The sequence below is a fragment of the Sinohyriopsis cumingii genome, chromosome 2, assembly GCF_028554795.1.
Source record: "Sinohyriopsis cumingii isolate HCF-2022 chromosome 2, ASM2855479v2, whole genome shotgun sequence".
Taxonomy (NCBI): domain Eukaryota; kingdom Metazoa; phylum Mollusca; class Bivalvia; order Unionida; family Unionidae; genus Sinohyriopsis; species Sinohyriopsis cumingii.
The window spans coordinates 64,057,890-64,085,634 of NC_142962.1; the positions used below are offsets into that span (position 1 = coordinate 64,057,890).

At 32.8% G+C, this 27,745-nt stretch overlaps 1 protein-coding gene across 1 annotated transcript in view; it reads right to left on the minus strand.

The window, feature by feature from the left end:
• LOC149805050 (uncharacterized) overlaps positions 1 to 27,745 on the minus strand; it is an 85,114-nt gene that overhangs the window by 16,951 nt on the left and 40,418 nt on the right. Inside the window, exons 13-18 of the mRNA XM_089933457.1 lie at positions 22,929 to 22,983; positions 21,339 to 21,502; positions 19,724 to 19,897; positions 14,176 to 14,391; positions 11,321 to 11,363; positions 6,720 to 6,880 (exon numbers count right to left, since the gene is read on the minus strand). Coding sequence (XP_089789583.1) covers positions 6,720 to 6,880; positions 11,321 to 11,363; positions 14,176 to 14,391; positions 19,724 to 19,897; positions 21,339 to 21,502; positions 22,929 to 22,983 — 813 coding nt within the window. The remainder of the gene's footprint in view (positions 1 to 6,719; positions 6,881 to 11,320; positions 11,364 to 14,175; positions 14,392 to 19,723; positions 19,898 to 21,338; positions 21,503 to 22,928; positions 22,984 to 27,745) is intronic.

Sequence of the window (27,745 nt, forward strand, 5' to 3'; positions counted from 1 at the left end):
ATGTTGATATAACCATCCAAATGGGAGAAATACTGAAAAGATTTAAAAATGTTTATTGTGGCAGTCATATTTGATGTCAGATCAGGACCATTTTCATTCAGGAAATTTTCAAAGAAAATGCATGTTTGTACTACAACAAAAAAAGCAATCAAACTCTTCTTCAGAAATGTTTAGAACATCAGATAACACATAAAACTAACAAGGCAGAAAAAATAATAATGAGAACCCACCATGATGGTAGTGAGAAACCTGATGTCAGGTGTGTTTAGCAGCTTCAACAGGGAGACTAGACACAGTTTTCAAGCAAAAGAAGTTGTGGAAAGTAGGTACTAGTGGCCCTGTTTTGGTGCACAACACATGTTAATTCTATGACACATATTCAGTGCAAATTTGATTGACAGTTAGTGAATATGTGCTGAGATTAAACCTTAGATATAAAATTTCACCAATTTTATTTAAATCCTGAAAAATTGGTAACCCAGTTTTGATGCACAAGTCATGTTTCATTCCAAGATGTAACTACATCTCAAGTTTGATGCAAGTAGTTATTGTTGTTGTTATTGTTGTTGTGGGGTTTAATACCACCCTTCAGCATATGATAGGCTATGCCAATATTAATGGTGGAGGAAGGACTTGGGAACACCCCGGGAAGAACCACTGACCCACAAGAAGCTACTGGCAAGCTTTCTCACATACCCACATTGGCAGTATCCTAGACTTGAACCCATGCAGAGGTGAGATGGCAGTGATCCATAACGGAGAGCACTTTAGACCACTCGGCCACTCGGGGTCCCTTGATATAAGTAGGTGTAATAGTTATTGCTCAGACAAGAGGGTTAGACAAAAATATTCAGTGAATTTGAAAAAATCCGGGAAAGTCTATTACAGTTGCCCTTTTTGGTGCACAATATACATCCATCTTATGATGCATCTTTAGCCTGAATTTGGTGGCAATCAGCGAATAAATATAATTAAAGCTCAGGCACAATTTTCAGCCATTTTTATAAATCTTCAAAAGTTGGTAAGAGCGACCTAGTTCTGGTGTACATCACATACTACTCCAAAGCTGCACCCACAGTACAAATTTATTGGCAATGGGTGAAGTGGTATAGCAGAAATATGAACCCATAATAATGTCAAATAAGAAACAAGGCATTAAAATAAAATAACAATCTGAACATACAAGTATGAATGCTTCAAACTTGTACCCAACAATTAATATTAAGCATTTAACATCACTGATTTACAGTGATTTTTAGTTGTAACATGCTTCCTAGCTTTCTTTCCCACCATGTGCTACAGAAAATCCTATTCAGAAAAGACCAGAAAGTCATGTTATTTGTCCTTTGTTAATTCTTTGATTTGAATGTCTGAAGCATACTTTTTTACAATGAAGTATTTTCTTTATCATTCAAATTTTGTTTCATGAGCTTTCCTAAATTTTCTCTGGTGAGTGTAAGCATTAAGCTGGCGCAGTTTATATGGTCAATATTTAACTGTGTCAGTGATATAAGTGCTTTAGTATGCTTTCACAAATGTTTTAAAATCAGGTACCAGCATTTAAGATGAAATGTACCTATCTACAATTTTATACCATTGGAAAATCAGGATCTGACAAGTGAATTTTCATAATGGCATACATTAAGATTAAAAATGGGAATGATTCCTTCAAAATAAAAAGGGAAGGCATCTCTAAATATTGGAAATAATTGCTAAAGGTAAAAATAAAGGTGAATGCTTAAATGGATGGACAGATGGGTGGACATAGTGAGTCTTGGATGGGTCAAGTGAATCTTACATCCTGGCTGCATCTTGAAGCAAACATATAAAAGACAAGACAAGGTTAATGTATTTGGTGGTTAGAATGAAGCAGTAATAGATTTTTGTTTCTATCTAAGCCAGTTAAAAACGTCTGCCTAATGAGGTAAAGTAATCCACATTGTTGCTTTCAGGCCAAGCATTAATTATAGCTCCATTCAATTTGATTTAAATCAGATCTCCACAGCCCTACATGGAGATCTGAGAAACACCAATAAAAGTTCATGTTTATGTGACCTTTAGAATTCTCATTCCATTCATTTTAAGGAGCCTATCAAATAAAGCATTGCAAATTCATTTTAGGGATAGTTATCATTAGTAATTTGAATGAGTTGTGATGCTTTATGAAGTCTGAAGGCTGTGATATGATTGGTGAACCATTAGGTCAACAGAACATGACCACTTATTTGTATCCATCAGATCTTCACATACAGTTGTGGAGATCTGATTTTAATCAGGTTGAGTTCCTTTCCAATAATATACTAACAATTTACTTCTTTCCTTTCACTGAGAACAAACTATGATTTTGTATTACTTAACATATTCTTTTAAAACATTCATTCTTCTGCATCATTCAAGCTGAGAACATAAACAAGAAACTATGATTATATATAGTGACATGACCATAAGTGTGGACCAAAGAATTGGTTGTAATGGTATATCGCTTATTACATGTCTGTATAGGAGTATCGAAGATTTCTTACCAAATGGATACAAAGGAAAACAATCAATCACAATTACTGAAAACCTTTACCATGATGCATATACAGAAAATGCATTAATGTCAAAAATATACCAATTACTTTCTCATAACAATACATGGATTTGTGAAGTTTCATGACCCTCCATGACAGCTTAAAAGCGGTAGAGCATATACAGACCCTGAATTAGGTTTTCTTATATATACAAAATTTAAATTTCATATATACTTCATTTGCATTCAGTTTGCATCTGACATTGCATTCATTTTACTTTCAATATGTGTTGCATTTTCTTCCCATTTACATTTGCATTTTTAAGACTCATCTGATTGCTCATGGCTCATGATCTTTGAAATGCATTCTAATATAGCATATTGAATTTTCTTTCATCACTACCATTTGTTTGAAATGCAAATTGGAAATGCATTTCATAATGCTGATATTTCCATTTCTTGAGATATTTAAGTGGCAACAAATGATATGACTGAAAATATTTCCTCTGTCACTATTCCCCAATGATAAATATCTTTTGTTTACACTGTTGAAATTTTATCACTAAAAATCAAATGCACAAATTCAAATACTTTTCATCAGCAGTATGGAAACAAAGGCTATGCTTCCAGTTCATCATGAGTGATAGAAACCCCCCACTCTTCCCAAAAAAGTATATTTCTCTTACTTCAAAGGATCTATATAAAATAAATTATAAAATATTACCAACAAAACTACAACTTCTTTCATTTGTGATTATAAAAACCGAAATAAAACATTTCTTCTGGTTTTCAAATAAAAAATCCCATCAATCATTTATTCATGAACAATTTGATTAAAGACCTATTGGAGTGAATAATTATTTTGTAAGCAACTAACTTCAAATTTTATGTCAGTCTCAAGTTGGGTGTGCATTTATTTAAGTGGATAAAAGATAAAATTTGTTGTGTTAAAAGGAATCACTTAGTGTTCTTTACAATATCATTTTTCATCACACATACCCACAACTGAGTTTAATGTTCTCCAAATACATTTGTTTCTTTCTTTCTTTTCTTGATGATAACCTTGAAAATAGTCAAACAATTGACTACCCTATAATCATTCTAACAACCATGTCTTACAGGACATGGTGATTTTTTCCAAAGTCTCTTAACAGATCAACTTATTGTTCTTACTCACAGTAAACCTGTCATATTTCAAGTAATTTTTGACTGAATAAGAAACCTATCACAATCTTCACTGTCTTTACCATTTTTCAAAGCTATGGCTTAAATGACTCTTTCTACATGCATAGCAATGCAAACATTTGCATATGAGAAAAAGAGGAAAAAGAAAACAAATCAAGAATATCATGAAGTGTACCTTATGCCAGGTTTTTAATATTCATATATGTAAAGACTTGTAGGGCATGGTTGACTGAAGATTATTGACCTCTATATCTCAGTGACCTTGACCTTTGGTCAAGGTGCCCAGTCTTGAATATTACTGTGCATAAAACAATTTTTCTTATAGGAATTACCATGAGTGTCTCCATTGACATGATACCCCAAAGGCTATGTTTCTTCAATGTTCTAAGTGCAAGCCATCCAAAAATTTGGTCACAGAATTTACTCTAGAACAAAAGTTATTGTGCAAAACCCATTTTTCGTTTTGTAGTCACAATCACTTGTTCTCTGTCTTCATATAATGGGGAAAGTACTGATCCTTCCTAACTAATCACTGACCAGCATATAGTTCTCAGTGCCCAGTGAGGCTTCTCCCTAATGGGAGGGTATGACTCACTCTCCACCTGTTTGTAACCTCCTTTAGAATTTGGCACTCTAACCCTAGAGTCTCCAAAGAAATTAAAGTAATTCATCCCTGAGACCCAAGGGGCCCAGAAAATGAAAATTCCAATTTTATTCTGAGGAAAACAAGGAGGAAACAGCAAGAGCTTGCCTTTCCTAGGAAATGTGTCAGAGAATTGAAACATACACATATGTTTTAATGCTAAATGCAAACAATGCACAGCTGAGAATGAATAGTGGTCAATAAATAAACACACCACATAAAGGAAAAAACTGGCATTCAACCTGCTTTTCCAAAATAAAAATAGCACAAGTCACATTAGGAGAAAGTGTGAAATATAACAGATTCATTACTTAATAAAACAATATACTGAATCAATACGAGTTTGCAGACCAAATTTGGCAAGGATATGATATCTACTACATACCTACCTAAGCTATAAATAAATCTCAACAATAACAGTTAAACTTAAACCCCTGTGAAAGTAAGAACCTAAATGCAAGGCCATACCAAACACAACCAGAATTAAATGCTAACTGCCCTCAAAAGAACTCAATTCAAGCAAAAATAAATTCTTGATTTAGGGTAATTCCATCATGATAAAAATAATGCACATAAAAAGAAAACTCAAACTAAATGAAAAACATCAAGTGAAGCCATTTCTCTATGATGCTGAATTCAAGCAGATCTTAATGGCTGCATCTGGAAAAGATGGAAGGACATTGCATATGGGAAAGCTATTTGTTGGGTTGACCAGAAGCAGTCATCTAGTTCACACTAATGGCAAAATGAACTCTTGTCATGTGGTCAAGGTATTTTCTACCCAGAAAACTACCAGCAATACAATAGCAACAGTAATTATATTACTGATATTAAATGTGCACTTTATTTGATGGAATGAATCAATTCAGAGTTCCATCTCTTCTACAGCAAAAAAGTGGTCTTATCAATTAGCTAGTCTTTTTTATGGGAGGACAAAATCATTAAAATATAATATATTTGTGTTAGGAAGGTGGCCTTATACAAGCGGTGACCTTTTTGGGCCTCTCATATGTGGGGCGAAATAAACTCACACTCTGTCCTTGTAACAAAAGCCATTACTTCCAGCTTCTCTGTGCCTGGGGTGTGCATTTTCATTTTGAAATAAGAAAAATCACATGAAACATACAATAAAAATCATCAAGGAGAATGATCAAAAAGTGGATCTTTCACATGGCAGTTTGGACAATGTGCTTGTATTATTCATCCACAAAGTTTGACATTTTCATGTGAACCTTAGCTGAAATAAAACATAGTTGTGTTCCATCTGTTCTGCCCCACCTAATTTACATTAAAGGTTGAAGAATTTCCTGTATTTAATGTAACAGAAATGAAGAAATATATAGCATCAACCATCATAACAAAATGGTAGATTTCTAATTGCAGCATTAACAGCAAGTACATGTGTTGGTTTAAATGTCTATGAACAACTTTCTCTCTCTTAAGGTGATATGTGGTTACCATGTTGTGCTGAATTCTGATTTTATTCAAATATTTCTTATATGTCTATTTTCATTTGTTTAAAAAAGCAAATTATCTCAGACCAACAACATTTTTATTACTTTCCATATACACTATAAATATTTATGAAAACTAATCTGCAGCTTGTGTGAACAGTAAATGTAATTAAGTGTTCTGTTTAGCATATAACAACTCTCTCCCTCTCTCTCTCTCACACACACACACACACAAACCCATGTGCACACACAAATATACACACAGACACACACACACAAACTCACATACATGGGATCCTGAACCAAAATGCTTTGAATGAAAAAACTTGTTATATCATGCACTCACAAATTCTAACATCTGTAATTTATGTACATTTTTTGAGCATTTGTTGACTTATTTTATTTTCATGTTAAATAACACCCAATTAAGGGTTCCAAAATCCAAGTCTTTCAAACAAATTAAAAGTAAAAAATGTAATTCTCTTTTCTAAGACAAACTTGGTTTGTGAACATGGTAAAAGCTAAAAGCTCAAATGACAAACACAACTAGTCTTGCTATTACATGTACATTGCAATGTGGTATGTAATATGTAGAAAAGAAAAGGACCATTTTTGTTTGTTTTAAAATAAACCCATTTTCAGAGAATGTGTACTGGCATAGCTGTTTTATGGATATTTATAAGCCTTCAGAAAAAATGTTTGCACTAGATTTATTATTCATTTATTGTTTTGCATTCTACATTTGCATTTGAGTTCTCCATTTGTATTCATATTTCATTTATGTTCATTTTCTGTTCAATCATCAATCATTCTTCAATCAATTTTTGCTTCAAAGATAAAATTTCTCATTCTGTACAAAATAGAAATTTTGATCAAACACTTTGAACTGGGATAAAAAAAATGTTTTAACAAATTAAAAAAGTACCTGATCCCAGTGCTACAGACATATCACAGAGGGGCTGGGGTATTTCTGTTCCTTTCATTACTAAGATGTCAATGATGCAACTTCCATCCTTTTCAAAGCAGGCATGGATCCCCAAGTCGATGATGAAAATTTTCTCTTTGGGTGGTTTTTTTATGGTGTACCTGACACAAAAACTTCAAATATGATATGTTTCTACAGATAGGAAAATGTTGTATAATGGTTCCCTCACATTAATTAAACATCACTGGCAAAATATTTGATGTTGTGACCTTGATCCCAAGGTAAAAGGGGCACACCAGTATAAGAACTGTCATCACCTCCTAAGATAATAAGTCTAAAACATCAGCAACATTTTAAAAAATGGTCAATCCTTATTTTAAATATATTACAAATTATCAGAAATACAGTGTCTTTTGGATTTGAAAAATTCATGCACGAGGACGTACATAATTTTAAATTTTTATAAGTCTTTGGTATGACTCAGTCGGGATTTGAACCTACAACCTCCTGCATCTGAGGGGGATGCTCTAACTACTAGACCACTGGAGCGGTTACAACAAAGTTGAGTTTTCACCAAGATGTGAACAATTTGTACTGACTTGCATCAGCTCAAGCTTCGGATTACTGAAAAATATTTTATAAAAAATTCAGTTAAGTAAAGGTTCCATTTAGAACAATAATGTCATGGTGTTTGTGTCAAGCCTATGATCAAAATATTGCTGAAAATGTGTGAACTTGACAAAAGATCATAATATTGAACAAGCATGCAGCAGAATTAATAGTTTCTGGCTTCCTAATGATTTGGTGATTCGCCTTGAACCAAATCAAAGAAAAATAATCTAGGACTGTGACCATCACCCCAAGGTCAAAGGTCAGGTGGGCATTTTGCAGAATGATTTGTATCATGTTCATATTGATTTAAATCAATGCATGAATAAGGCCATGAGAGGCTTTGGGAAATATAAGCAAATAATTCTTGAAAAAAAAAAACTTTTTCAATGACTCACCTTGACCCCATGATCAATTGGCAAGCAAACAGGATGAATTGTTTAAAATTCATAGTGATTCATGCCACGTACAACAAAATCTATCATGAGGTTTAAGTCATATAAACAACGAAAAATCTTTTACCAAATCCTTAATACAGATTCTCCAGGATTGTGACCTTGACACCAATTTAAAAGGGGCAAGCCAGCATGTGAATTGTCTTAGTGTCATAATGACTTATTCCTGGTATGAAGAAAATTTGTCCAGAGGTTTTGATCAGGTGCAAAAAAACTTCCAAAACTTGAATGAAAATTTTCTATGACTGTGAACTTGACCACAAGGTAAAAGGAGATATCAAGCCATATTATATATTGAATTGTTTGAGTTTCAGAATGACTAATTTTGGGTATGATGAGATTATCTAGAGTTTAGGAAATCTATACAAAACAAAATCTTTCAATAAAAGTTTAACAAACTGTTGATGATAAAGCCACCATCAGAAGGGTGAGTGTTATGTCTCACTACCCCCTAACACGGACTCAAGAAAAACAATGGGTTTGATATAAGATTCTAAGAAAATAGCTTTAAGTTTTAAATAAATGCTTATGCAGACTGAATTCTGAATATTTCAAGTGTTTTTCAGATATGATGTACACTTGTCAAGGTGACATTTTCTATCTTGGGACAATTTTCATACGTTAATCAAAGATAAAGAGATCTGGAATATACAGAATAAAGGGCCTTTTAATGTATTTGGAAATATTATTATGAAAAAGGAATTCTGATATGGAGAGATAAATACTATAAAATAAAAGATATCTGAAGGAATCAAATTGTATGGTTTGAGAGTAAAAAATTTCTTTAGAGTATTATTTTGTGTGGTCACACTATTTAAATTAACATGATTAACACTCCACCTGAGCAAAACATTTTTTTGTGAATTTAATTTCGTGGTAATTTATCATCCATGAAGAAACAAAATTAAATATTCCACAAATTTTACAAACCTGGTTGCAATTATTGTCTTCTCATATCTGAATTAAAAAGCATACAAGATGCTAAAGTGGTCCAGAAGATCATTCACCCGGCTGATATCTATCTAGCAATGCAAAAGCAGTTGGCTAAGAAATCTGGCTCAGTAGGATGATATCTGAACAAATTTCTTCCATTTCTTTTGATCACATACCATATATACTCACCTATAAGGTGATCCATCTTTAAGTTGACCTGTGTACCTTTATATGTCTGCAATAAAGCTAAATTTATCTTTGACCCTCCAATAAGTCAGGTTTTACTTTGCTGATCAAATATGTCTGAAAGAGGTGACTTGTTGTCAATAGGTTAGGACTGCACTTTGCAAATATAAACTAGCTCAATGGCTGATGGGTGGGGATAAATAGTGAATGGATGGGGATAAATAGTGAATGAATGGGGATAAAAAAGACAGACCTATATCGCTGATCCTGCACAAAGTTTATTTTTTTAAAAAGAAGTGGACATTAGGGCTTGAAAAAACAACAAGAATGAAACAAATGAAATAATAAAATAAAAATGCATGAGGTTATAGTGTAGGTGGAATTTCCAAGTTAATTTCAGCTCTAAAAGATTTTTCCAGGAACTGCTTGATATTTCTCATATCAGCTGCTGACCAACAGAGGTTATGCTCAATACGAGTCTATCTCAAATGATCTTTACTACACTTTGTACATAAATGTTTAGTGCTATCATATGAAATATGTTAAATTTAAAATTTCAACCTATTTTTCAAGATTTTGAGTGTGTCTGAAATAGAAAATCACACAGCTTACAAGCATTAAATTCACATATAAACTACCAGGTTTGTTAACACTCAGTAGTTTGAATGTCACTAAAATGTCCTTTATATTCTTATCTTCCCTTGTTAAGCTGTAATCAAATTGACTATTCCAAAACTTCAGGATTTTTTGTGTGCAAATCACTAAACTTTTCTCTAGCATACTTAGATACTGAGGCTGAATATCTATTGAAATAAACAATGAACATAATCACATCTTGTGTTTCATTTTCCCATGTTCCCTGATTTTCTAACTACTTTCTAGCAATCCTGTGAAAAGTAATGAAGAAGCACATGAAAGTCTTATTCATTGTAACCAGTCTGGTGGAACCTCAGAATCTGGAATTTAACAATGTACCTGAATATATGACATGGATGAAAACAGACTTTATGTAACAACTGATAAGTGTCAGTTTCTTTAAAATAAACCCAAGTATCCAGATTATTCTCCTATACAAAGTTATTTCCTTTATACATCCAAGAAGTCTACATACTCCTTGCTAATTTTAGTTTTTATTTTAATATGATGAATGGCAGTTATACATCCAGTCAACAAACTCATTTATTTCTTCTTTTCAATAGGTCCAAATGAAAAATATTAATCAATATACTTGACATAAAAAGGTAACTTTTGGGCCTAGGTAAATATTTCTTGTTCTGATTAAACTACATATTAAATATTTGCATAAGCCAAAGAAAACTTCTTCCCCTCTATGGAGACAATTTTTTTCACAAAAAAGTGTCTTTTCAAGAAAAATGTTTAGTAAATTTAATATTTCCTCATTTGGTCAATCTGGACCCAGATTATCATGCAGGACCTTTCTTGAAGCAGCAAAATCATGACCATGCTTGATGTTTGTAGAAAGGCCATCAATGTCTTCTGTAGCCAGAATATTCGTTTTAGGAGGTTTAATTTTGCTGTGTTTTTTTCCCAGAAAATTATTTGTATTTTTAACACATGAAAATTGTTTCTAGCCAAAGGGTTTAAATAAAAATCTTTCAATATGGCATTATGCTAATTTTAACAACCTGAAACAATTGGCCTACCAGATGAAACTGCTCTTAGTATACTCCAACTCTCAGATTTGTGAATTTTCAGAAAAAGAAGAAAATAGCGTTTTACTGTCATCAATTGTTGACATTTGAAAGTTCTTTATCCCAACATGCAGTGCTGATCAGTAAAGTGGTCCCCACAATAAAAAAACCTTCCACTATACTGGTGCCCCTATTATAACATCATATTCTCATGGATCCCATTTAATAAATCAAGGTTTCTGTTATCATTACTACTTTATTTCTTTCACTTTCTTTTAGTTCTTGCCTCATTATGGCCAATTAAATAATGTCATTTTGCACCATTAAGTGCTGTATTTTTGTGGTTTAATGCAATATTATGACACAGATTTGTTAAAACATCCCTCAACATAAGGCTTCTTCATATTTAAAATGAGTCATTTGAATGGTTCCCATGGGCTGTGTCATAAAGAAGTACTGTATAAAGTACTTTGGAGGAGGTAACTTTTCCCTCACTTCATTTTCAAACAATTATTTGAATTAAATTGTATAAGGACTGCCCACAATTAAGGCCTTTCCATCAAACTATTTTATATTTTATATCTGCAAAAGGCACTTTAAAAGTTTGTTACACACCTATCAAGGATTTTGCATTATTTAGTATATACCATGGTCTATGTATATTTAGAACCACATTCCACTGTATTTTGTAAAACATGTATTACATAATTTTCATTAAGCAAATACTTTAAATTTGTTACATAATGATTTATCAACCAAAGCATACCTCAATTTAAAAATTCCAAGAATGGTCTTAACCTCTGTTTTACCTGAAATTACAGGAAAAATGTATAAGTAACTCAAATCAAAATAAAACATATACAGCTGGTATTAATTCATATTTCCTGGTTTGTTTATATTGTGTAATTTTCATGCTAATAGTAATATAGGTACTTCTCCCATACAAGTTGTTCCTAATGTCTCTCTGCATGCTACACAGTTCTTCCCTACCCAGCATGCAGTGTCATTTGGGTATCCAGTCCACAGATCACTCTACTGACACAACAACCTGAGGCAACTCCAATTTAGAACAGCAGCAATTCAATACATTTTTGTCAGTCATACTAGCAAATCCACCAAAAAACACTGACAATTCTGTCATTCAGTCATACTAACAATAACACCTCACAAATACTGCAGGTAAAGCTGCTTGGACAATTCTGACATTCGTTCATACTTGTGATTGTACCTGTTAGTTACTGCATATCAGCAATTAGGTCTTGACAATGCTGTCATTCAGTCATATACTAGTGATTCCACCTCATAGATATGGCATGCTTCTTTATCTTACCATCTTACCGCAGCTAACCTCATGCTGTGTAAGGTGAGACCCATGGAATGCCAAAGATATATACATATGTACTGTTCATTAATCACATAATAGTTGTCTAATTAAAAATTTTGTGCACTACTTTTCTGTTACTTCTTATGCTATAATGTATCATATCTAAAGTTCACCTGTCCATCAGTCCATCTAGCTGTACATGTATTGAGTGAATTAGTGGGTTCAGTTCACAGTCCACCTGTCCATCAGTCCATCTTTTAATATTGTGTAAATATAGAAGATAACTAGAAATGTACCAATATAACATGGACACATATGCTAAATATGATTCTGGAAAGGACAAACCTAAGTAAAAACAATGGTACATTTAAATAAGTGACAAAGTTTGGTAATAGTAGATGGGGAAGAATTTGCGGTGTGGAAACAAAATAGAGAATAGAGATGGACAGATGTCACATGATATGCTCTGTATTATGATGGGTGCATACAAACTGTTGTAATAGTTTGAAAATCTAATCAAGTGATCTATATATAAATGCAAATTTATTCCTACCAAATTTTTTATTCCTCTGCCTCACATGTTTTTTGCTTAACTGTATTAGAATGTACAGGGGTTCTGTCAAAAAAGTTGTAGACTAAAAAGTTTAAAACCCATCAATAAATAAAAATTGGAAATTGCTGTGTTGGATTGAAAATCTAATCAGGTCATCTGCCCACGGCCATAATACTGTGTATAATGTTTTTTTGTGCTTTTGTGCAAAAAATGGATTTTACAAAGATTGTGTCGACTCTTGTTTCGAGGGACACACAATATGACAGAATAAATCATTATGTATTGTAATCATCCACTCAAGCATGATAGATTTAACACATACAAACACACATGTTGAGAAGGATTTTAAGTTTTTACTTATAACAGTGCAGTTATAAAATCAGTTTCCCAATGTTTCAAGGCAATCCAACTCTTTAGCTCTTTACAAAAACAAAAGAAACACATGACACAAGCACCAAGAGAAAACCAGTTTATATGTTTGAACAACAAGGAAATGTACAAACAAACAGAAGATAATCAATTTTCATGATTATAAATGATATAAAACAATAGAAAAGAACATTTTTCTGTGATATCAAAGCAGAGGTAGCTTAATTGATAAAATTATATATTAATGTTTATATGTACATTTTTAAAATCATTGTTCTTAAAATCTGCTTGGGAAGCTATTATCATTTTCCAACCCAAGAACCCTTGATGAAAGTCACAGACTGTGAGTAATCTTGGAGTGACAGCCAGCAGAAACAGTATAGTTCATGCAACAATAATTAGTGGATATCCAATATAGCTGAGGCTTCACATGAAGATCATGGAGCATATAATTCATGCTCATTCATATGTACAATACACATATAACCTGTTAAAATATCACTACATATATTGTACTGTAATCAATATGGAGAGCTTATCACTCAGTAAACATATATTATTCCAACTTCCAGCTGCACTGGTCAGAAAGGGCCTTCTCATAAGGCTTGTGTGAATATAGGTCTGTCATGAATTATCATGTGATCATAATGACAAATACTTAACCAATGTCAGTAAAGCATAAAATGTAGGTTACAGTGACAGTGACCTATTTGTTTTAAGAGTAAAGTAATATGAGATGCTATTATCAAGTTTTATTACTGAATATCAGCAGCACCCATGAAATGAACTTTAAACACATAATTACACGAAAGGCAATGAAGCTGAAGACATACCTCACAGAGACCTCTTCTTACAAAAAGGATGTAGAACTTATCAAGATTTATGTACTTTTCAAGCCTAATGTATCTAGGCAGGATGGTATACGTACAGAAAAATCAAACCAGTTAGAAAGCTATGATCTCTTCTAAACAGACTCAAACCCAAGCTCTGAATAATGACACCAATCACCTAGTTCTCATACAGAACACTCTAATCCATCCAACCACATATATAAACACACATACACAAGTGTAATGACAAAAATAAAAATGTATGAATTCTTATTAAAGAGATAATCTGCAATGTCCTTTAAAAACTGATACTTTAAAATACTCATTGATGTAACTATCACATTTATAACAAAATGGTGTCAGATTGTATCTGATTAAACAATACTCTCATGATTAAAGTCATAAAAAAATGAATGTTATGTTCAATAATATTTTTATTTTGTACTACATCTATTTTTCAAGTCAATGATGAAACTTTGAAAATCCTTTTCTACCAAACTAAATCAAACTAACATTCACTTGTGGAATACACAGATGTAACATACCCCACTCATAATCAAACAAGCTGAAATTAAATCCATATGTTTCAATGTAGCCAGCAACATAGTAGTCACAAGTGTTGATATCTAGCTTGATGTTGAATGACAACCCCAACTGTTTGACATCCACACAACAGTCAATGCCAGTACAGTAATCCGGAATGTGGCACGTCACATACTTATCTGGCAGAGATGGCAGATTCACAAAATTCAGTGGACATACTATAAAATAATGGAGAAAAATATGAATAATGTCAAGTCTGCATAATAAATCCTGTCTCTACAAAATTTGTATAAGTAATTCAAATTCCCCCCAAAATGAATCAGTTTATCATACTTTTGTTTTTTCTTAAATGAGTGACTCAAAAGGTATACTTGCTGAAAAATATCATTGTTTCTGCTTTTTAATTGTTATGTGTTGAATTCATCTTATGGCCATATAGGATGTAAAACTGAGAATTTCTAGCCACCCTTTATGAAAATGTAGAGGTAAAGTAAGCAAAAAGAAGGGTATTTTATAAAACAAAATAGTATGAAACTTAATTACAGAAAAATGTAAACCTTTGCTTGACTTACCTACATAAAAATGAGTGATGTCATTGTATTTGGCATTAGCCTAGAAAGGAGATTTCAGTTATTGGAGGATTGTGGCTCCTTCATGAGAGTGGACAATTCCATGAAAAGAAATCTGACCTAAAGATCCAAGTTATCATGGGAGGAAAATTATGTTTTCTATGTTTATACCTAATGGTGTGACTATGTGAGTCTGTGTTAGAAGAAACAATTACTGTGATTTGATGCTGAACACAATCTAAATTGTGGTCAGGAAGGTTAAAATGTTTATATACTAGGTTATCTAATTTTTTGTGGATATTATCTAAAGAGTTCCTATATTCTCACTTGAAATTCCCTTTGGTCTCATTTACATATTTTTCAGTAAATCAACATTTTGCTGAGCTTAATTTGGAGATATATCTGAGGTTTGTAAAAGTGCTTTCAGAGATCTTGCATTACTTTCTGCAAAGAGGCCTTATAATTCATCCCTTATGGTGCTTGAGTGAGCAAGTCATCATCATTGCTAAGGGGGACCAAGGTCACTTTGTTACTATGATCAAGTTTGGCCTCATCAAAAGCCTGCTTGTGCATTTTTGGATTATGTTTTTGCCAACATTTGGCTTATAAAAAATGCAAAATTACTAAATAACTTTTGTTGGAGATGAGCTTGTTGCTGCCACAACTGTTTGTTTACAGTGCATTGGTTATTTATTGTCATGTGATTCACTTATCATGCCACTCAAAACATAGAGGGTCATCCTAGCACTGGAAAAACGTCAGAAATGACTGCAGATATGGCTATTCTGAAATTCTGAGCATTGGCAACATGCTCAACCTTGGTGTTATCAACCATACTGATACTAGATATGATTGCAGTGGGCCTTCTACCTGAAAAAAACTCTTTGTTCATCTGTAACCATGCACAGATGTCCATAATTTATTGCAAAAGTCCTTATTCAACAGGAGACAGACCCTATAGTTTTGTTTACAAGCAGCACATTATCCAACATTATGGCTGCATGCATGAACAATGTCATCAAATATTACTCTAGGAAGGAATCAAACCAAGTCAGGCCAATAAAAGGAAACAGTCAATAATCAGTATTTTATTGTCTTTAACATGTGTATTTAAAACACAAGAAAAACCTTTAAACGCCAGGACACATTACAAATAAACTTCATTGGTAGCAAATCCACAAACTGACCATCACTTATATACTGTCAGCTCAATGAGTCCTTGACGGGATGAAAGGTTCAATGAAATTTCAATGTTTCCAGCCTTATAATAAAGCTGAATATTCAGACAGGAAGCCCTGTCATCACAACTCAAACACCATAGACTTGGCACATATCTTTTCTCAAAGTCATATAGATGCCTTGATAATATTTAGGACTTTATACAATATTAAACATTTTATTGATAGTTTTAATGACATTAAAATATGGACTGAGCTGAAAAGTTGTATCTATTTGGAAAAGGGCTGCTGATAAAATCTACTCCAACAACCTTGGCCCATATTTTCAGAGAACTTTCTTATTAAATATGGTAAAATCATATCAGAAAACAATTTTGTTTTTCAGAGCTACTTCCCACAGACCATATTTCTCATGCCTAAATTAACTGATGACTATATTATTTCAATAATCAACTAAGACAATTTGAACTTTAAATCTAGCCTTTAGTTAGCTCACCAGCTACCAAATGAAGTCACCTTTAATTAAAAATAAGCTGCTAATTCACCATACTGTATATTAAGATTTAAAAAGAGTATTTAGCTCAGTGGTTTGACAGAACTATAAAATGTATTCCACACAGCATAGCAGATTTTATCCCATTTGTATCTCAGTACATTTTTCTGGTCAGCATTATTAAATGTAGTTAAACGTACCTAATTCATTTTAAATATGTGTGAAATAAATTAGATAAATTTAGCTACATTTCATGATGCTGACCTGAAAATTTACCGAGCTAATGACAGGATAAAATTCTTTATGCTTTGTAGAATGAACTACAGTTACAATTTTGACAACTTCATTTAAAGAGGGCAACAAATTTAGTTGTATTTAACCAATCATCCTCATGCCCCTTTATTATATGCATAGTTACATATTTATTACATCGTCTCAGACACAATAAGAAAAGCATTGACAAGAAGTTACATTTATATATGGGCATACCGTGTACAGACAGTACAAAAATAGTGAGACAGTGAAGTAGAATGTTTGAGAATGTATACTTTTAGTTGTAATGTATTTGTCAAATCAAGCAGGTTCCAATTTTCATCCACTGATTAAGATTATAATTAAATGCATTTCTATTTTCCTTTCTCTATTCCTTTGGGATTCTGTTCCAAAATTAGTGGCCTTAATGTTTTTTTATTTCATGGTGTTTGTTTTTGTAAAAATATTATTATATGTTTTTTATCTTATAGGTGTTGTCTAATGTTGTAAAGCACTTAGAGCTTCTAAAGATTAGGTGCTATACAAAGTCCTTATTATTATTATTATTATTATTATTATTATTATATTGAAAACATTCCTCAAAGAATTCTTTATTTGGCTTCAGAAATGAAAGGTGATTAGCTGAGATTGATTTTAAATTGGGAGCGTTGATTTCTTTGGATTTGAAATTGGGAGCGTTGATTTGTTTTCTTGCATGAAATAGTTCCTTTAGATATAATTGGATCAAATTGTTTGAGACTTGATGCATAAGTCTGGCCTTTCTAAAAAAATATTAGTTCACTTAATGTTAACATTTTAATTTATTCATTGCACTTGGGATGTTTTCAGTATTATCAAAGATGAGTCTGCAGGCTCTTTTTTTGCAAATGAATTATTCTGTAAATATTTTTGACATATGTGCTTCCCCAAAAAATATTACAGTAATCTAGATATAGTTGTATATAGCTTTTAAAATATTGTTATGTATATTTAATTCACATTGTTTGTTATTTTTGTTTTCTTTAATTATTTTATTTCATTATATGCTATTGTAATGTAACATTGTATGTTGGATGTAATCTTATCCAAAATCAAGTTTATTTTCTACTTGACCTGAATTATTGATATTTTTATTTTATTCTGTAAATAACTAATACAGAGCTAAAAAAATCTATATGTATGAGTTTAATATCAAGATCATTATTAGCAGAAATAAGCATGTTTATTTGGTTCTGGGTTTAGGTTATTGGAATTTCCCTACAATATACCTGGCATACTTGATATTTTCCAGATAATATATGATAATTTTTAGTTACAGACTTTCTAATAATAACTAACATTTTTATTTTATGACATTAAGAACTTTCCATAAGGTTATTTCCCATTAGATTAATTGTGAACTGAGGTCGAGTGGAATCTTGCTACTGAAAATATTATTCATTCATGCTTTAAGATCTAGCAGAATCAATTTTGTATTACAGTTGAGTCCAGAAGTTCATTTTCTCTGGAAATACAGAGTGCTCATCAAAAGAATAATAGCATTCTTGGACACCACAGGCACATCAACACCTTCAAAATTGGACTTAATTTGGATTTCCATTAAAGTTTATTTAAATTATTAGGATTTGTGATTGAAATTCTAAAAGAATTTGGATTTTAATTCACAATACCACAAGTTTTTTTCTTCTTTCATTTTCACTTTGTATTCCAGAGAAGTAAATTATTTGTTGAATTTTACAAAGCTTGTTGCTTTTCAATTTTTTCTGTTACTTATTTTAAGAACATAGACTCATAACAATATATTAAAATATGATTAGTTGATGAATATGGCCTTATCTTACTTAAAAACCATAGAAATTACTCGACTTTATGACACATGACTTGAATATATTCATTTCATGTTGTTGTTGTTGTTGTAGGGTTTAACGCCATTTTTCAGCACACGATAGGCTATACATGTTGGCCAGTATTATTTCTGGAGGAAGAACCCGGGAAAACCATGGAAAGAACCACTGACCCTCGAGAAGCTACTGGCAAGCTTTCTTACATACCCACATTGGCCGAATCTGAGACTCGAACCTACACAGACAGAGGTGAGATGGCAGTGATCCATAACGGAGAGCGCTTTAGACCACTCAGCCACTCGGACCCCAATTCATTTAAATGCAAATGATTGTCAACCATCATTTTGTCATAAGTATGCATTTATAGACAGATCATCTTGGTAAGTTTCATGCCTTGGTAAAATACAGAACAGCTTAGTGACAAAGGCTAACTCAATGTGCACTCAAGAATATGTCATAGCTGAATGACTGTTCTCAAAGTTATCAGTACTATCAATGCAAACATGAATGGAATCATGCAGAATTTCTCCCAAATGCATATCTGATATTAATCAAGTGTGTAATAATTAAATTTTGAATGTGTTAAATTGCCTACAACAATGGCCAAAATGCTAAAACTTGAAATTTTTGCATACTATGAAAAGCCACTTTATATGCATAAACCCAGTTCATACATCCCTGGACAGTTTATTTTCAAGCAGCCAAGAAGTCTTTTGTCTTAAAGAACTTGAACATTGCCCATATACTGCTGACTACCAGTGTTGTGTCATTTGATCCATCAAGTTTTATGCCATTTTATGTATTTATTATGACTTTTATAATATTTTTATAAGATTCTTTTTTTCAAAAGTAATATTTTTGTTCAGTTTCAACTTTTGGTATAGCTCTAATTAATTCAAAAAATTTCTGACCAAATTCAAAGTTTTTCAACAAAATCAAGGATTTTTCAATGTCATATGAACATAATAAATTACACAAATACATACCTTATCTAAAGCTCTGTTAATTATATGCATGGCTGATTACACAACTGATACAAAGAAACTTTGAAAAGAATATGCAAAACACCTGCCCATGCTGAGTGTCTATTACAGGCAGGTTTCACTACATTAAGAAATATTGCATTAAGTATATATCCAAGATAGTTGCATTGAATCTGCCTCAGACAGAATTTTGGGTACTGCAAAATTAGTAATTTTTAAAAGATAACTTACAATTGTTCCATCCACTGACTGAGGGTGTATAAGGAGTGTGCTTTCTGTCACAGGAAGGTTTACGCAAGTATCTGTCCAGACCCAACTGCATCAGCAAAAGCTTTAGACCAGCTTCTCCCAGCTGTCCATCCAGACTCAACTTCTGGTCAACAAGCCATTCCGCCAAGGAAAAGTCTGTTCAAATTGTGTGATGCATCACAAAAGTTTAGTCTTGCATACAAAACGTCAGGATTTGTAAGATTCATATATACATTTTACGTAAATGCACAGCCCAAACATGCCATTGATTCAAACAAGATTAAATATCAAGTAGGCTCTTTACAGACATTTTATTGAAGACATCATCGATGTCCAAACTAAATATGTTACAACCATAACTTATTAATGATCTGATGTCCCTCTGAAAATTGCACTAGCCTACAAGTAGAATGTTACATCTCATTTTTTTTAGTTCCAAAAATGAAGACTTTATAACAAATTCAATTATAAAGTGAAGGATACCGTCAAAATTTCAGCACACAAATGACACAGTGATATCAGGTACTGACAAAGTTTGCTATTTTAACAAGTGTACTAGATTAAAAATTTCCAGCATTAAACCTGCCTAACCATACATAATGGAAAACCAGTAATTTGAGATAAAAAAAATTTCAAAACATAAAGTTATCACCTTTAGTTCCAAATAAAGATACTATCAACGTCAACTAATTGTAGTTATGATCATATTTTGTCCCAAAGACAGTCAACAGATTCTCCAAAAATCAATCAAACTGAAGGATACCTCAACATTTTGCACATTTACAACCAAATGAGACAAATTACTAACACAAGTTAGCTACTAAAATAAGTGCATAAGTGCACTAAATTTACTATATCCAATATAAACCTGTTCTACCAAATTTAAATAAACTAAAAATAAATATTTAAAACATTTTGTCTAAAAATGTGGGTTTTAAATTTGGCCACTTATATTTCTGCAATTGTATATTTAGAGATGTAAAGATCTCTAAGATGTATTTTCACAATTTGATTGGTAAATTATTCAAAATACTGCACCACTACAGATAGCAGCTGTAAGGTATTTGACTGGGTGCTATTTATGCATGAGGCAGGAAGAATGAAATTTTTGATTTGATAAATGTTTCTCTTGTTTTACAAAGCATCAGAAAGACATGAAAATTTGGGTGACTACCATATCGTCACAATAATGAATAATACAATACAACTTTCCGCAACATTAAACTTTTTTGCTCTGACATGGTATTATATTCTACAGAATTTTGTTCATTGTTTCCAGTCTTAGATTTAAGCACAGAAAATAAGCAAACTAATTAAAATATTGACATTGCAAATGTTTCATTTGGAATAGATTCATATAGAAAGAAAAAGAGCAAGAATAAAAAAGTGAAAAAGAAACCTTTTGTATACAATTTTAACTCTACAAAATAGTATATCTAGCAAATGAGGTATGTCCTGTCTTAAAAGTCTTGCTTAAACCTGAAAAATTATTTTCATTTCCATTGGATATGAAGCATAGATATACACAGTGGTAATAACTGGAATAGTAATAACTGGAATAATTTTATTTTAGCTCAGATTTATGTAAAGATCTTACTCATGATGCTGGTGATTTGCTTCAGATTACATGCAGGTAGTCTAGCCATATTCAGTACATGGAGTCCTTCTTGGGGATAACAAAAAGCTTTTCCATCCACAGGAATACAAAGGGTAATGACCACATCAACAATAAAGCCATCTGCATATTGGTCCACCATGTAACTGTAAGAGAATTGATTTTATAATATTAAAAAATATAGCATATTATAAAAAAGTATAGCTAAAACATATTCATGAAATGGGAATAAAAGAAAAGACAACAACAAAGCCTCTCAAACCTACAGTGTGTATTAGTTGTAATCATACTGTCAAACAATGAAGTTAGGAGAAGCTGGACAAGGCCAATTTTATCAACCTTTGATAATGAGGTAAAATAAAAACAACATTGAGATTAATCTAAAGTGAAAAGATGCACAAATGGACACCAACATGCATAAATATGATTATACTGGTCATAGGACAAAATACCATTTTAATGACAAATGGACACCAACATGCATAAATATGATTCTACTGGTGATAGGACAAAATACCATTTTAATGGCCATCTACCTCACCTACTGTTTTATAGTTGAAATCTAACACTTTTTTAACACAAAAAGTTTTTATTTAAATAATTTTTTTTAAATAATTTTTTTAGGTGTGCAATCTCCATAAATGTTATGCCAGTGCAATGATGTGGGCTGAATAATTGGACTAACATGTGTACACAACAGACTGTTAATTAATTCACTTTTTTAATAATCTGGAAAGTTTAAGACCAAATTTGCAGTGTTTTATGAGATGATATAATAAAAATAAATCCATGTTAATCTATTAAGACTTTTGAGTAGTTTTTATTAAAATCATCCAACATTTGGCAGAGATTAGATGGAGTGAAATTCCAAAACATGTACTTTCTCCCAATGCTAAAAGATCACCAGCTAAGAAATATGAGACTCATGAATACAATCTTAAGTCCAGCTCAGGAAATACCTCCTTGGGTTGAACTTGAATGAGTATTGCAAAGCAGTTAGCAGTCTTAAAACCCAAGCCACAGGAAGACTGGTTTGAACAACTTCGGAGGCAAATAAAAGTGATTCAAGGAAAGCTTGGACCAGAAAACTGTTGAGATTAAGTTAAGTGTGAAACTAAATAATTACAATGAATGTCAACAGTGTTTACCAGTCAGTGATTTTGTGAAGGAAACAAAAAATATTTGTGTATTTAACAGAAACTTTTATTAAAAAATCTGCAGTGAACTATCAGGTATAAAACTCTTTCTTTCTCAAAAGTTGTAACTTTAATCTTTAACAAAATATGTTAAGGATGATGCCAATTAACCAGTGATTCTTGCATTGAAAACAAGTCATACACATTTATTCTTAGAATGCCTATCATGCACATGTATTCTTCATATTAACTATTCTGACTGATGGAAATTTAAGTGACATTGCTTTAATATACAAGCTGATTGTTTAAACACCTTGTAATCATGACGTTTGTTTAAATATAAATGTATCATTTAAACAAGATATCACTGCAAAGGAAATTTCATATCTATCAACTTATTACACAGTATAAATATAAAGTCAAACCCTTAACTTGCCTGATCTCAATCGGTGCTGGATCTCCCTTGCCAATCTTTAGAACTCCTAGTTTACCTGGAAAGGTCACAAGAACATTCTTAAATTGAACACTTGCCAAAAATTAAAAAAAAAAAGAACTGAAATTAACTCCAAAGTACCTGTGTCTAACAACATGCAATTCTTTGCTAAAGGACTAAAAGACTGACATAAAATAAACTTTTACTTAAACCACTGATGTTACAAAAGAATATAAATATTTTTTTTCTTTAGACATAGGTGTAAGCCATGATCTGTCAATCTTGAAGCTAATGTTCAAAGTAGCAGAAACATGATTAAATTATCTCAAAAACATTGACTGTAGGGGCTTGGAAATTGGCAGAAATTTTATTACAGATCATTGGTTTATCAAAACTGATCATTTATCTATATTGTTTGGTTGGAGATATTTTTCAATGGCAAAATTAGTATCATTTTCACATACACCATTGTTACTTGTATCTGAGAGAGTCAAAAAAGTTATTGGGATATTGTTGTCTGCCATTTACCTGGTGCTTGGATTGTACTAAACAAATTTAATTTTCACTGAAAGCTTTTGTTTAAATAATTTACCTTTCCATAAAGATTAAATCCACCAAACAATTAAGAGTTTCTAGGTATTTTTGTCAGCTGCCTATTGCTTGTGTTTGTGTTATGTGTTAATTTAAATATGGAAAGCTCTTTAATACCTACTAACCTCATATACATTGTTATTTTTTTAATAGGACTGGAAATTTGAATTTAAGTAAAAGAAATAAAATGGTGTTTTTTTAAAGCTTTTAATATTAAAAATAGTTGGTAGTCTTAGTATTGTCATAAATTATCACACACACAAACACATAATGACAACCAGACATTAAACAAAAAGTACATCAAGCTTCTGTCTTTAAAATCCACTGGACCTTGGAAGGTAAGGTAATACTAGTAAGGTAATGCTGAAGATCATCTTGAACAGACTGAAACCACAAGCAGAAGAAATAATCGCTGAAGAACAGGCTGGGTTCTGGAGTGGAAGAAGCACAACAGAACAAATACTCAATCTCAGGGTTCTGTGCGAAAAGTACTCGCAACACCAACAAGACATCTGTCATGTGTTCATAGATTTCAAAAAGGCCTTTTACAGAGTGTTTCATGAGGCATTGTGGGCCGCAATGAAGAAGTATAACATGGGTCAAAAATTAACCAATCCATCAAGCAGCTGTATGCCAAGGCTACCAGTGCAGTAATTGCCCAAGGTGCTGTGGGGGACTGGTTCCAGACAACAGTGGGAGTGCGTCAAGGCTGTCTCCTGTCACCCATGCTTTTCAACATCTACTTAGAGTGCATCATGAGCGAAGCCCTGGAAAATCACTGTGGGACAGTCAGCATTGGAGGGTATAACATCACCAACCTCCGCTTTGCAGACGACATTGATGGGCTGGCAGGCAGTGAAGACAAGCTAGCCACCTTAGTGAAGAACCTGGATGAAACATCTTCCAGATTTGACATGGAGATAAGTGCTGAGAAGACAAAACTGATGACAAATAGTGGCAAACAAATCTCAGCCAAGATTAAAGTCAGAGGACATGAATTGGAAACAGTGAGCCAGTTCAAATATCTTGGTTCCATACTCACTGAAGATGGATCAAAAACAGAAGTTTTGTCAAGAGCAGCACAAACAATGGCAGCTATGTCAAAGCTAAGACCCATCTGGAGAGACAAGAATATCTGTCTGAAAACTAAAATCAGACTATTGCGAGCTCTAGTCATCTCATTCTTTTTGTACTCATGTGAGGCATGGACCCTGACAGTAGAATTACAACAAAGAATCCAGTCATTTGAAATGAGATGCTACAGAACCATCCTTGGCATCTCTTACATGGACCACATCACAAATGAAGAAGTGCGTAACACCATCAGGCATGAAGTAGGCCAATATGAGGACCTCCTCACCACCATCAAAAAGAGAAAGCTGAAATGGTATGGCCATGTCACGAGAGCACTCAGTCTATCCACAACAGTCCTACAGGGCAGTGTCCAGGGTGGCAGAAGGAGAGGTAGACAGAGAAAAAAGTGGACTGACAACATCACAGAATGGACCATGAAAAGTTTTGCGGAGACACACGCATTGGCACATGATCGAGACAAGTGGAGGGAACTGGTCAGATGTTCAGCAGCACAGTGCCTCAACAACCACACTAGGTCATGAGACTGATGATGATGATGATGATGATGGACCTTGGAAAGCTGTCTTATCTAGATGCAATCTTTTTCAAGCTATTCAAGGACTCGAACATGTTTTCAATAACCTTCCCAACATCACCCCCCTCTCTATGAGTTCACCCTCTTACTGATATGGAACTGACCATTTAAGGGGGGTCTAAGATTTCTTTGGAACCAGTGTAGTCTTTTTTTCACTTACCTCAAGTAACGTTTCTTGTTCACTAATATAATGAATATAATAGGTTCTTTTTTCCATTTTATTTACAAATCAAAGCAAAAATATATTTCCAAGATACTGAGGGCTGGAAATCTTTTATTATATATAAACAAAAATTCAAACTCCCCTCCTGGAAAATATGGTTTTTCCATAAGAGACTAGATTGTACTGTTGTTCAAACTTTCCTGAACATCACTGTTCACAGCATAGAAAATGATCTTTCTGCATCTGTATCACTGTGAAGAGTGTCAAACATGCAATGGCCACACTAGCTAGAATGTTTCAACATGTTACTTTCTGGATTGAACTCTACATCCCTGCATTGTCCCAATATTGCATGCTAAGGATGTTATATCCACCATAATATCTCAAATGCTGATATGATGGTTGCAATATGTACAAAGCACAAAATGGTCCACCTTGCTGCTGCACTTCACAAAATCAAACTCCATCAACCAGGAGTTGTAAAATAAATTTTGTATGGATTTGGTTGCTTCACCAATGGATCATACTTCTCTGAATCAAGACTGTGTTTTAATAAACTGAGCATAAATAATTAATCAAAATATAAGGAGTAAAAATCAAACTTTAAAAAAAACATTGCTGGTGATCATAAACTAGCCAACAATGTTTAATAAGATGGCTTAAAGGTTATTATTCTGGACAACTTGTAACTTTTGTTTCTTCAAGACAATTCTTTGATTTCCCTAACTTCAAACTAATTTGGTTGTTCAACTTTGTATACTTTACATATGAAAATTAGCTTAATCGTAACATTTGACCATCCTAGTTATTGTCAGTCACTTAGTAATTTGTGCAAGGGTGCTTTTAATCTCTGACCAACTTACTGTGTAATTATTAGGATATATAATAGTATTTACATATCAGGATAGATATTTTACAACATCTGCTTTTAAATTTGAACATAAAATACTGATGGAATAACAGTTAGGACAGAGAGCATGATCATATAATTATTTACATAGCTGCCAAACCCTGAGTATAAAAGTACTGACTGCTCATGACAAAAATACTGATTTTCAGGAACAAATACTGATTTTTAAAATTTTAATCCAAATGCAACTATTTAAAACATCTACAACCAACAGTAAAGTAGGACAGTACCTTACTTAATTATTTAATTTTAAAGATGCCTGTGTTGCACTCTTGCACCTTCAGAATGGGCACCCTGTTCCATTCAGGTACCCATTTAGAAGTTGCAACAGTGCAACACACACTCAGACACAGGCTGTTTATATGAGCCTTTTCCACACCTTGGTGTTTTTTTTTTTCCAATCATTATCTATTCCAATGTACCATTTTTCATTGATGATCTGAATTCTGTTTGATTTTTTTACTGAACTGTTTTTGTTCTAGCACACAAGTAATCCATTATGATTTTACTGTCTGGAAAATGTGTGCAAACAAAATTGCCAGCAACACCAGTAAATGAAATAGGTAGGTTCATTTCTAAAGAAATTTAATAAACTGAATTTCAATTAAATTACATCAAGGTTGTCTCTGATATTTATATATGTCATCTCTGTATGTGTGTGTTATCTGGATTTTTAAAATAGCTTTACCAATTTTTCAGTCATATTGCTACAATGTCTGCAATGTGGCAGTTTAGTGATGTCTGGCACTGGGGCATCATGCTGCAGACATACACTATGATATTACACCCAGTCACATTATCCTGACACCAGTGCAACCAGTCCTAACAATAATCTCTTAATGCTGAGCTTCTAGCGAGGCAGCTGTTAGTACCATTTTGTATAAGTCTTTGGTACAACTCGACCAGGGTTCGAACCCATGACCTCTTACATCTGAGGTGGACGCTCTAACCACTAGGCCACCAGAGTGGTCTATATATATGTCATAGGTTCAGGCTGAGTTGTTGATCATGAAGCAGCAAACTGATATTTATTAGCTTTTTGATCACATTACACAATTTGAAAAACAAAAAGTTTTCTCCTTAATAGATGGTTTCACAAATCTAAGCAAGATGGCATAATTGTCCTTCCAGTTCTGTTTTCTAATCTTTTGTGCAGAAAATTTTGAATATTCTGCTTTCCTTTTCAACATGATTAGAAGCTGAATATTACAAAGATAAAATACAGTGATAGCAGCAACAGTTTGTGCAATCAAATATGGTGGATAAAGACAGGCATGGTAGCCTTGATTTTGAATGAACCAGTCATATTTTAGAACTCTATTCCTACATACATGCAATACATTTCTATTGAAAGGAACCAATATCAAGCACCAGTTCTAACAAAAAATTGCAAGGAAATTTTTCATCATTTTTTTTTATAATTAAAAAACTTATTTTTAGCAAGATAAACTTACACCCATATTCAGGTCCAAAATGCAGGACAAGTA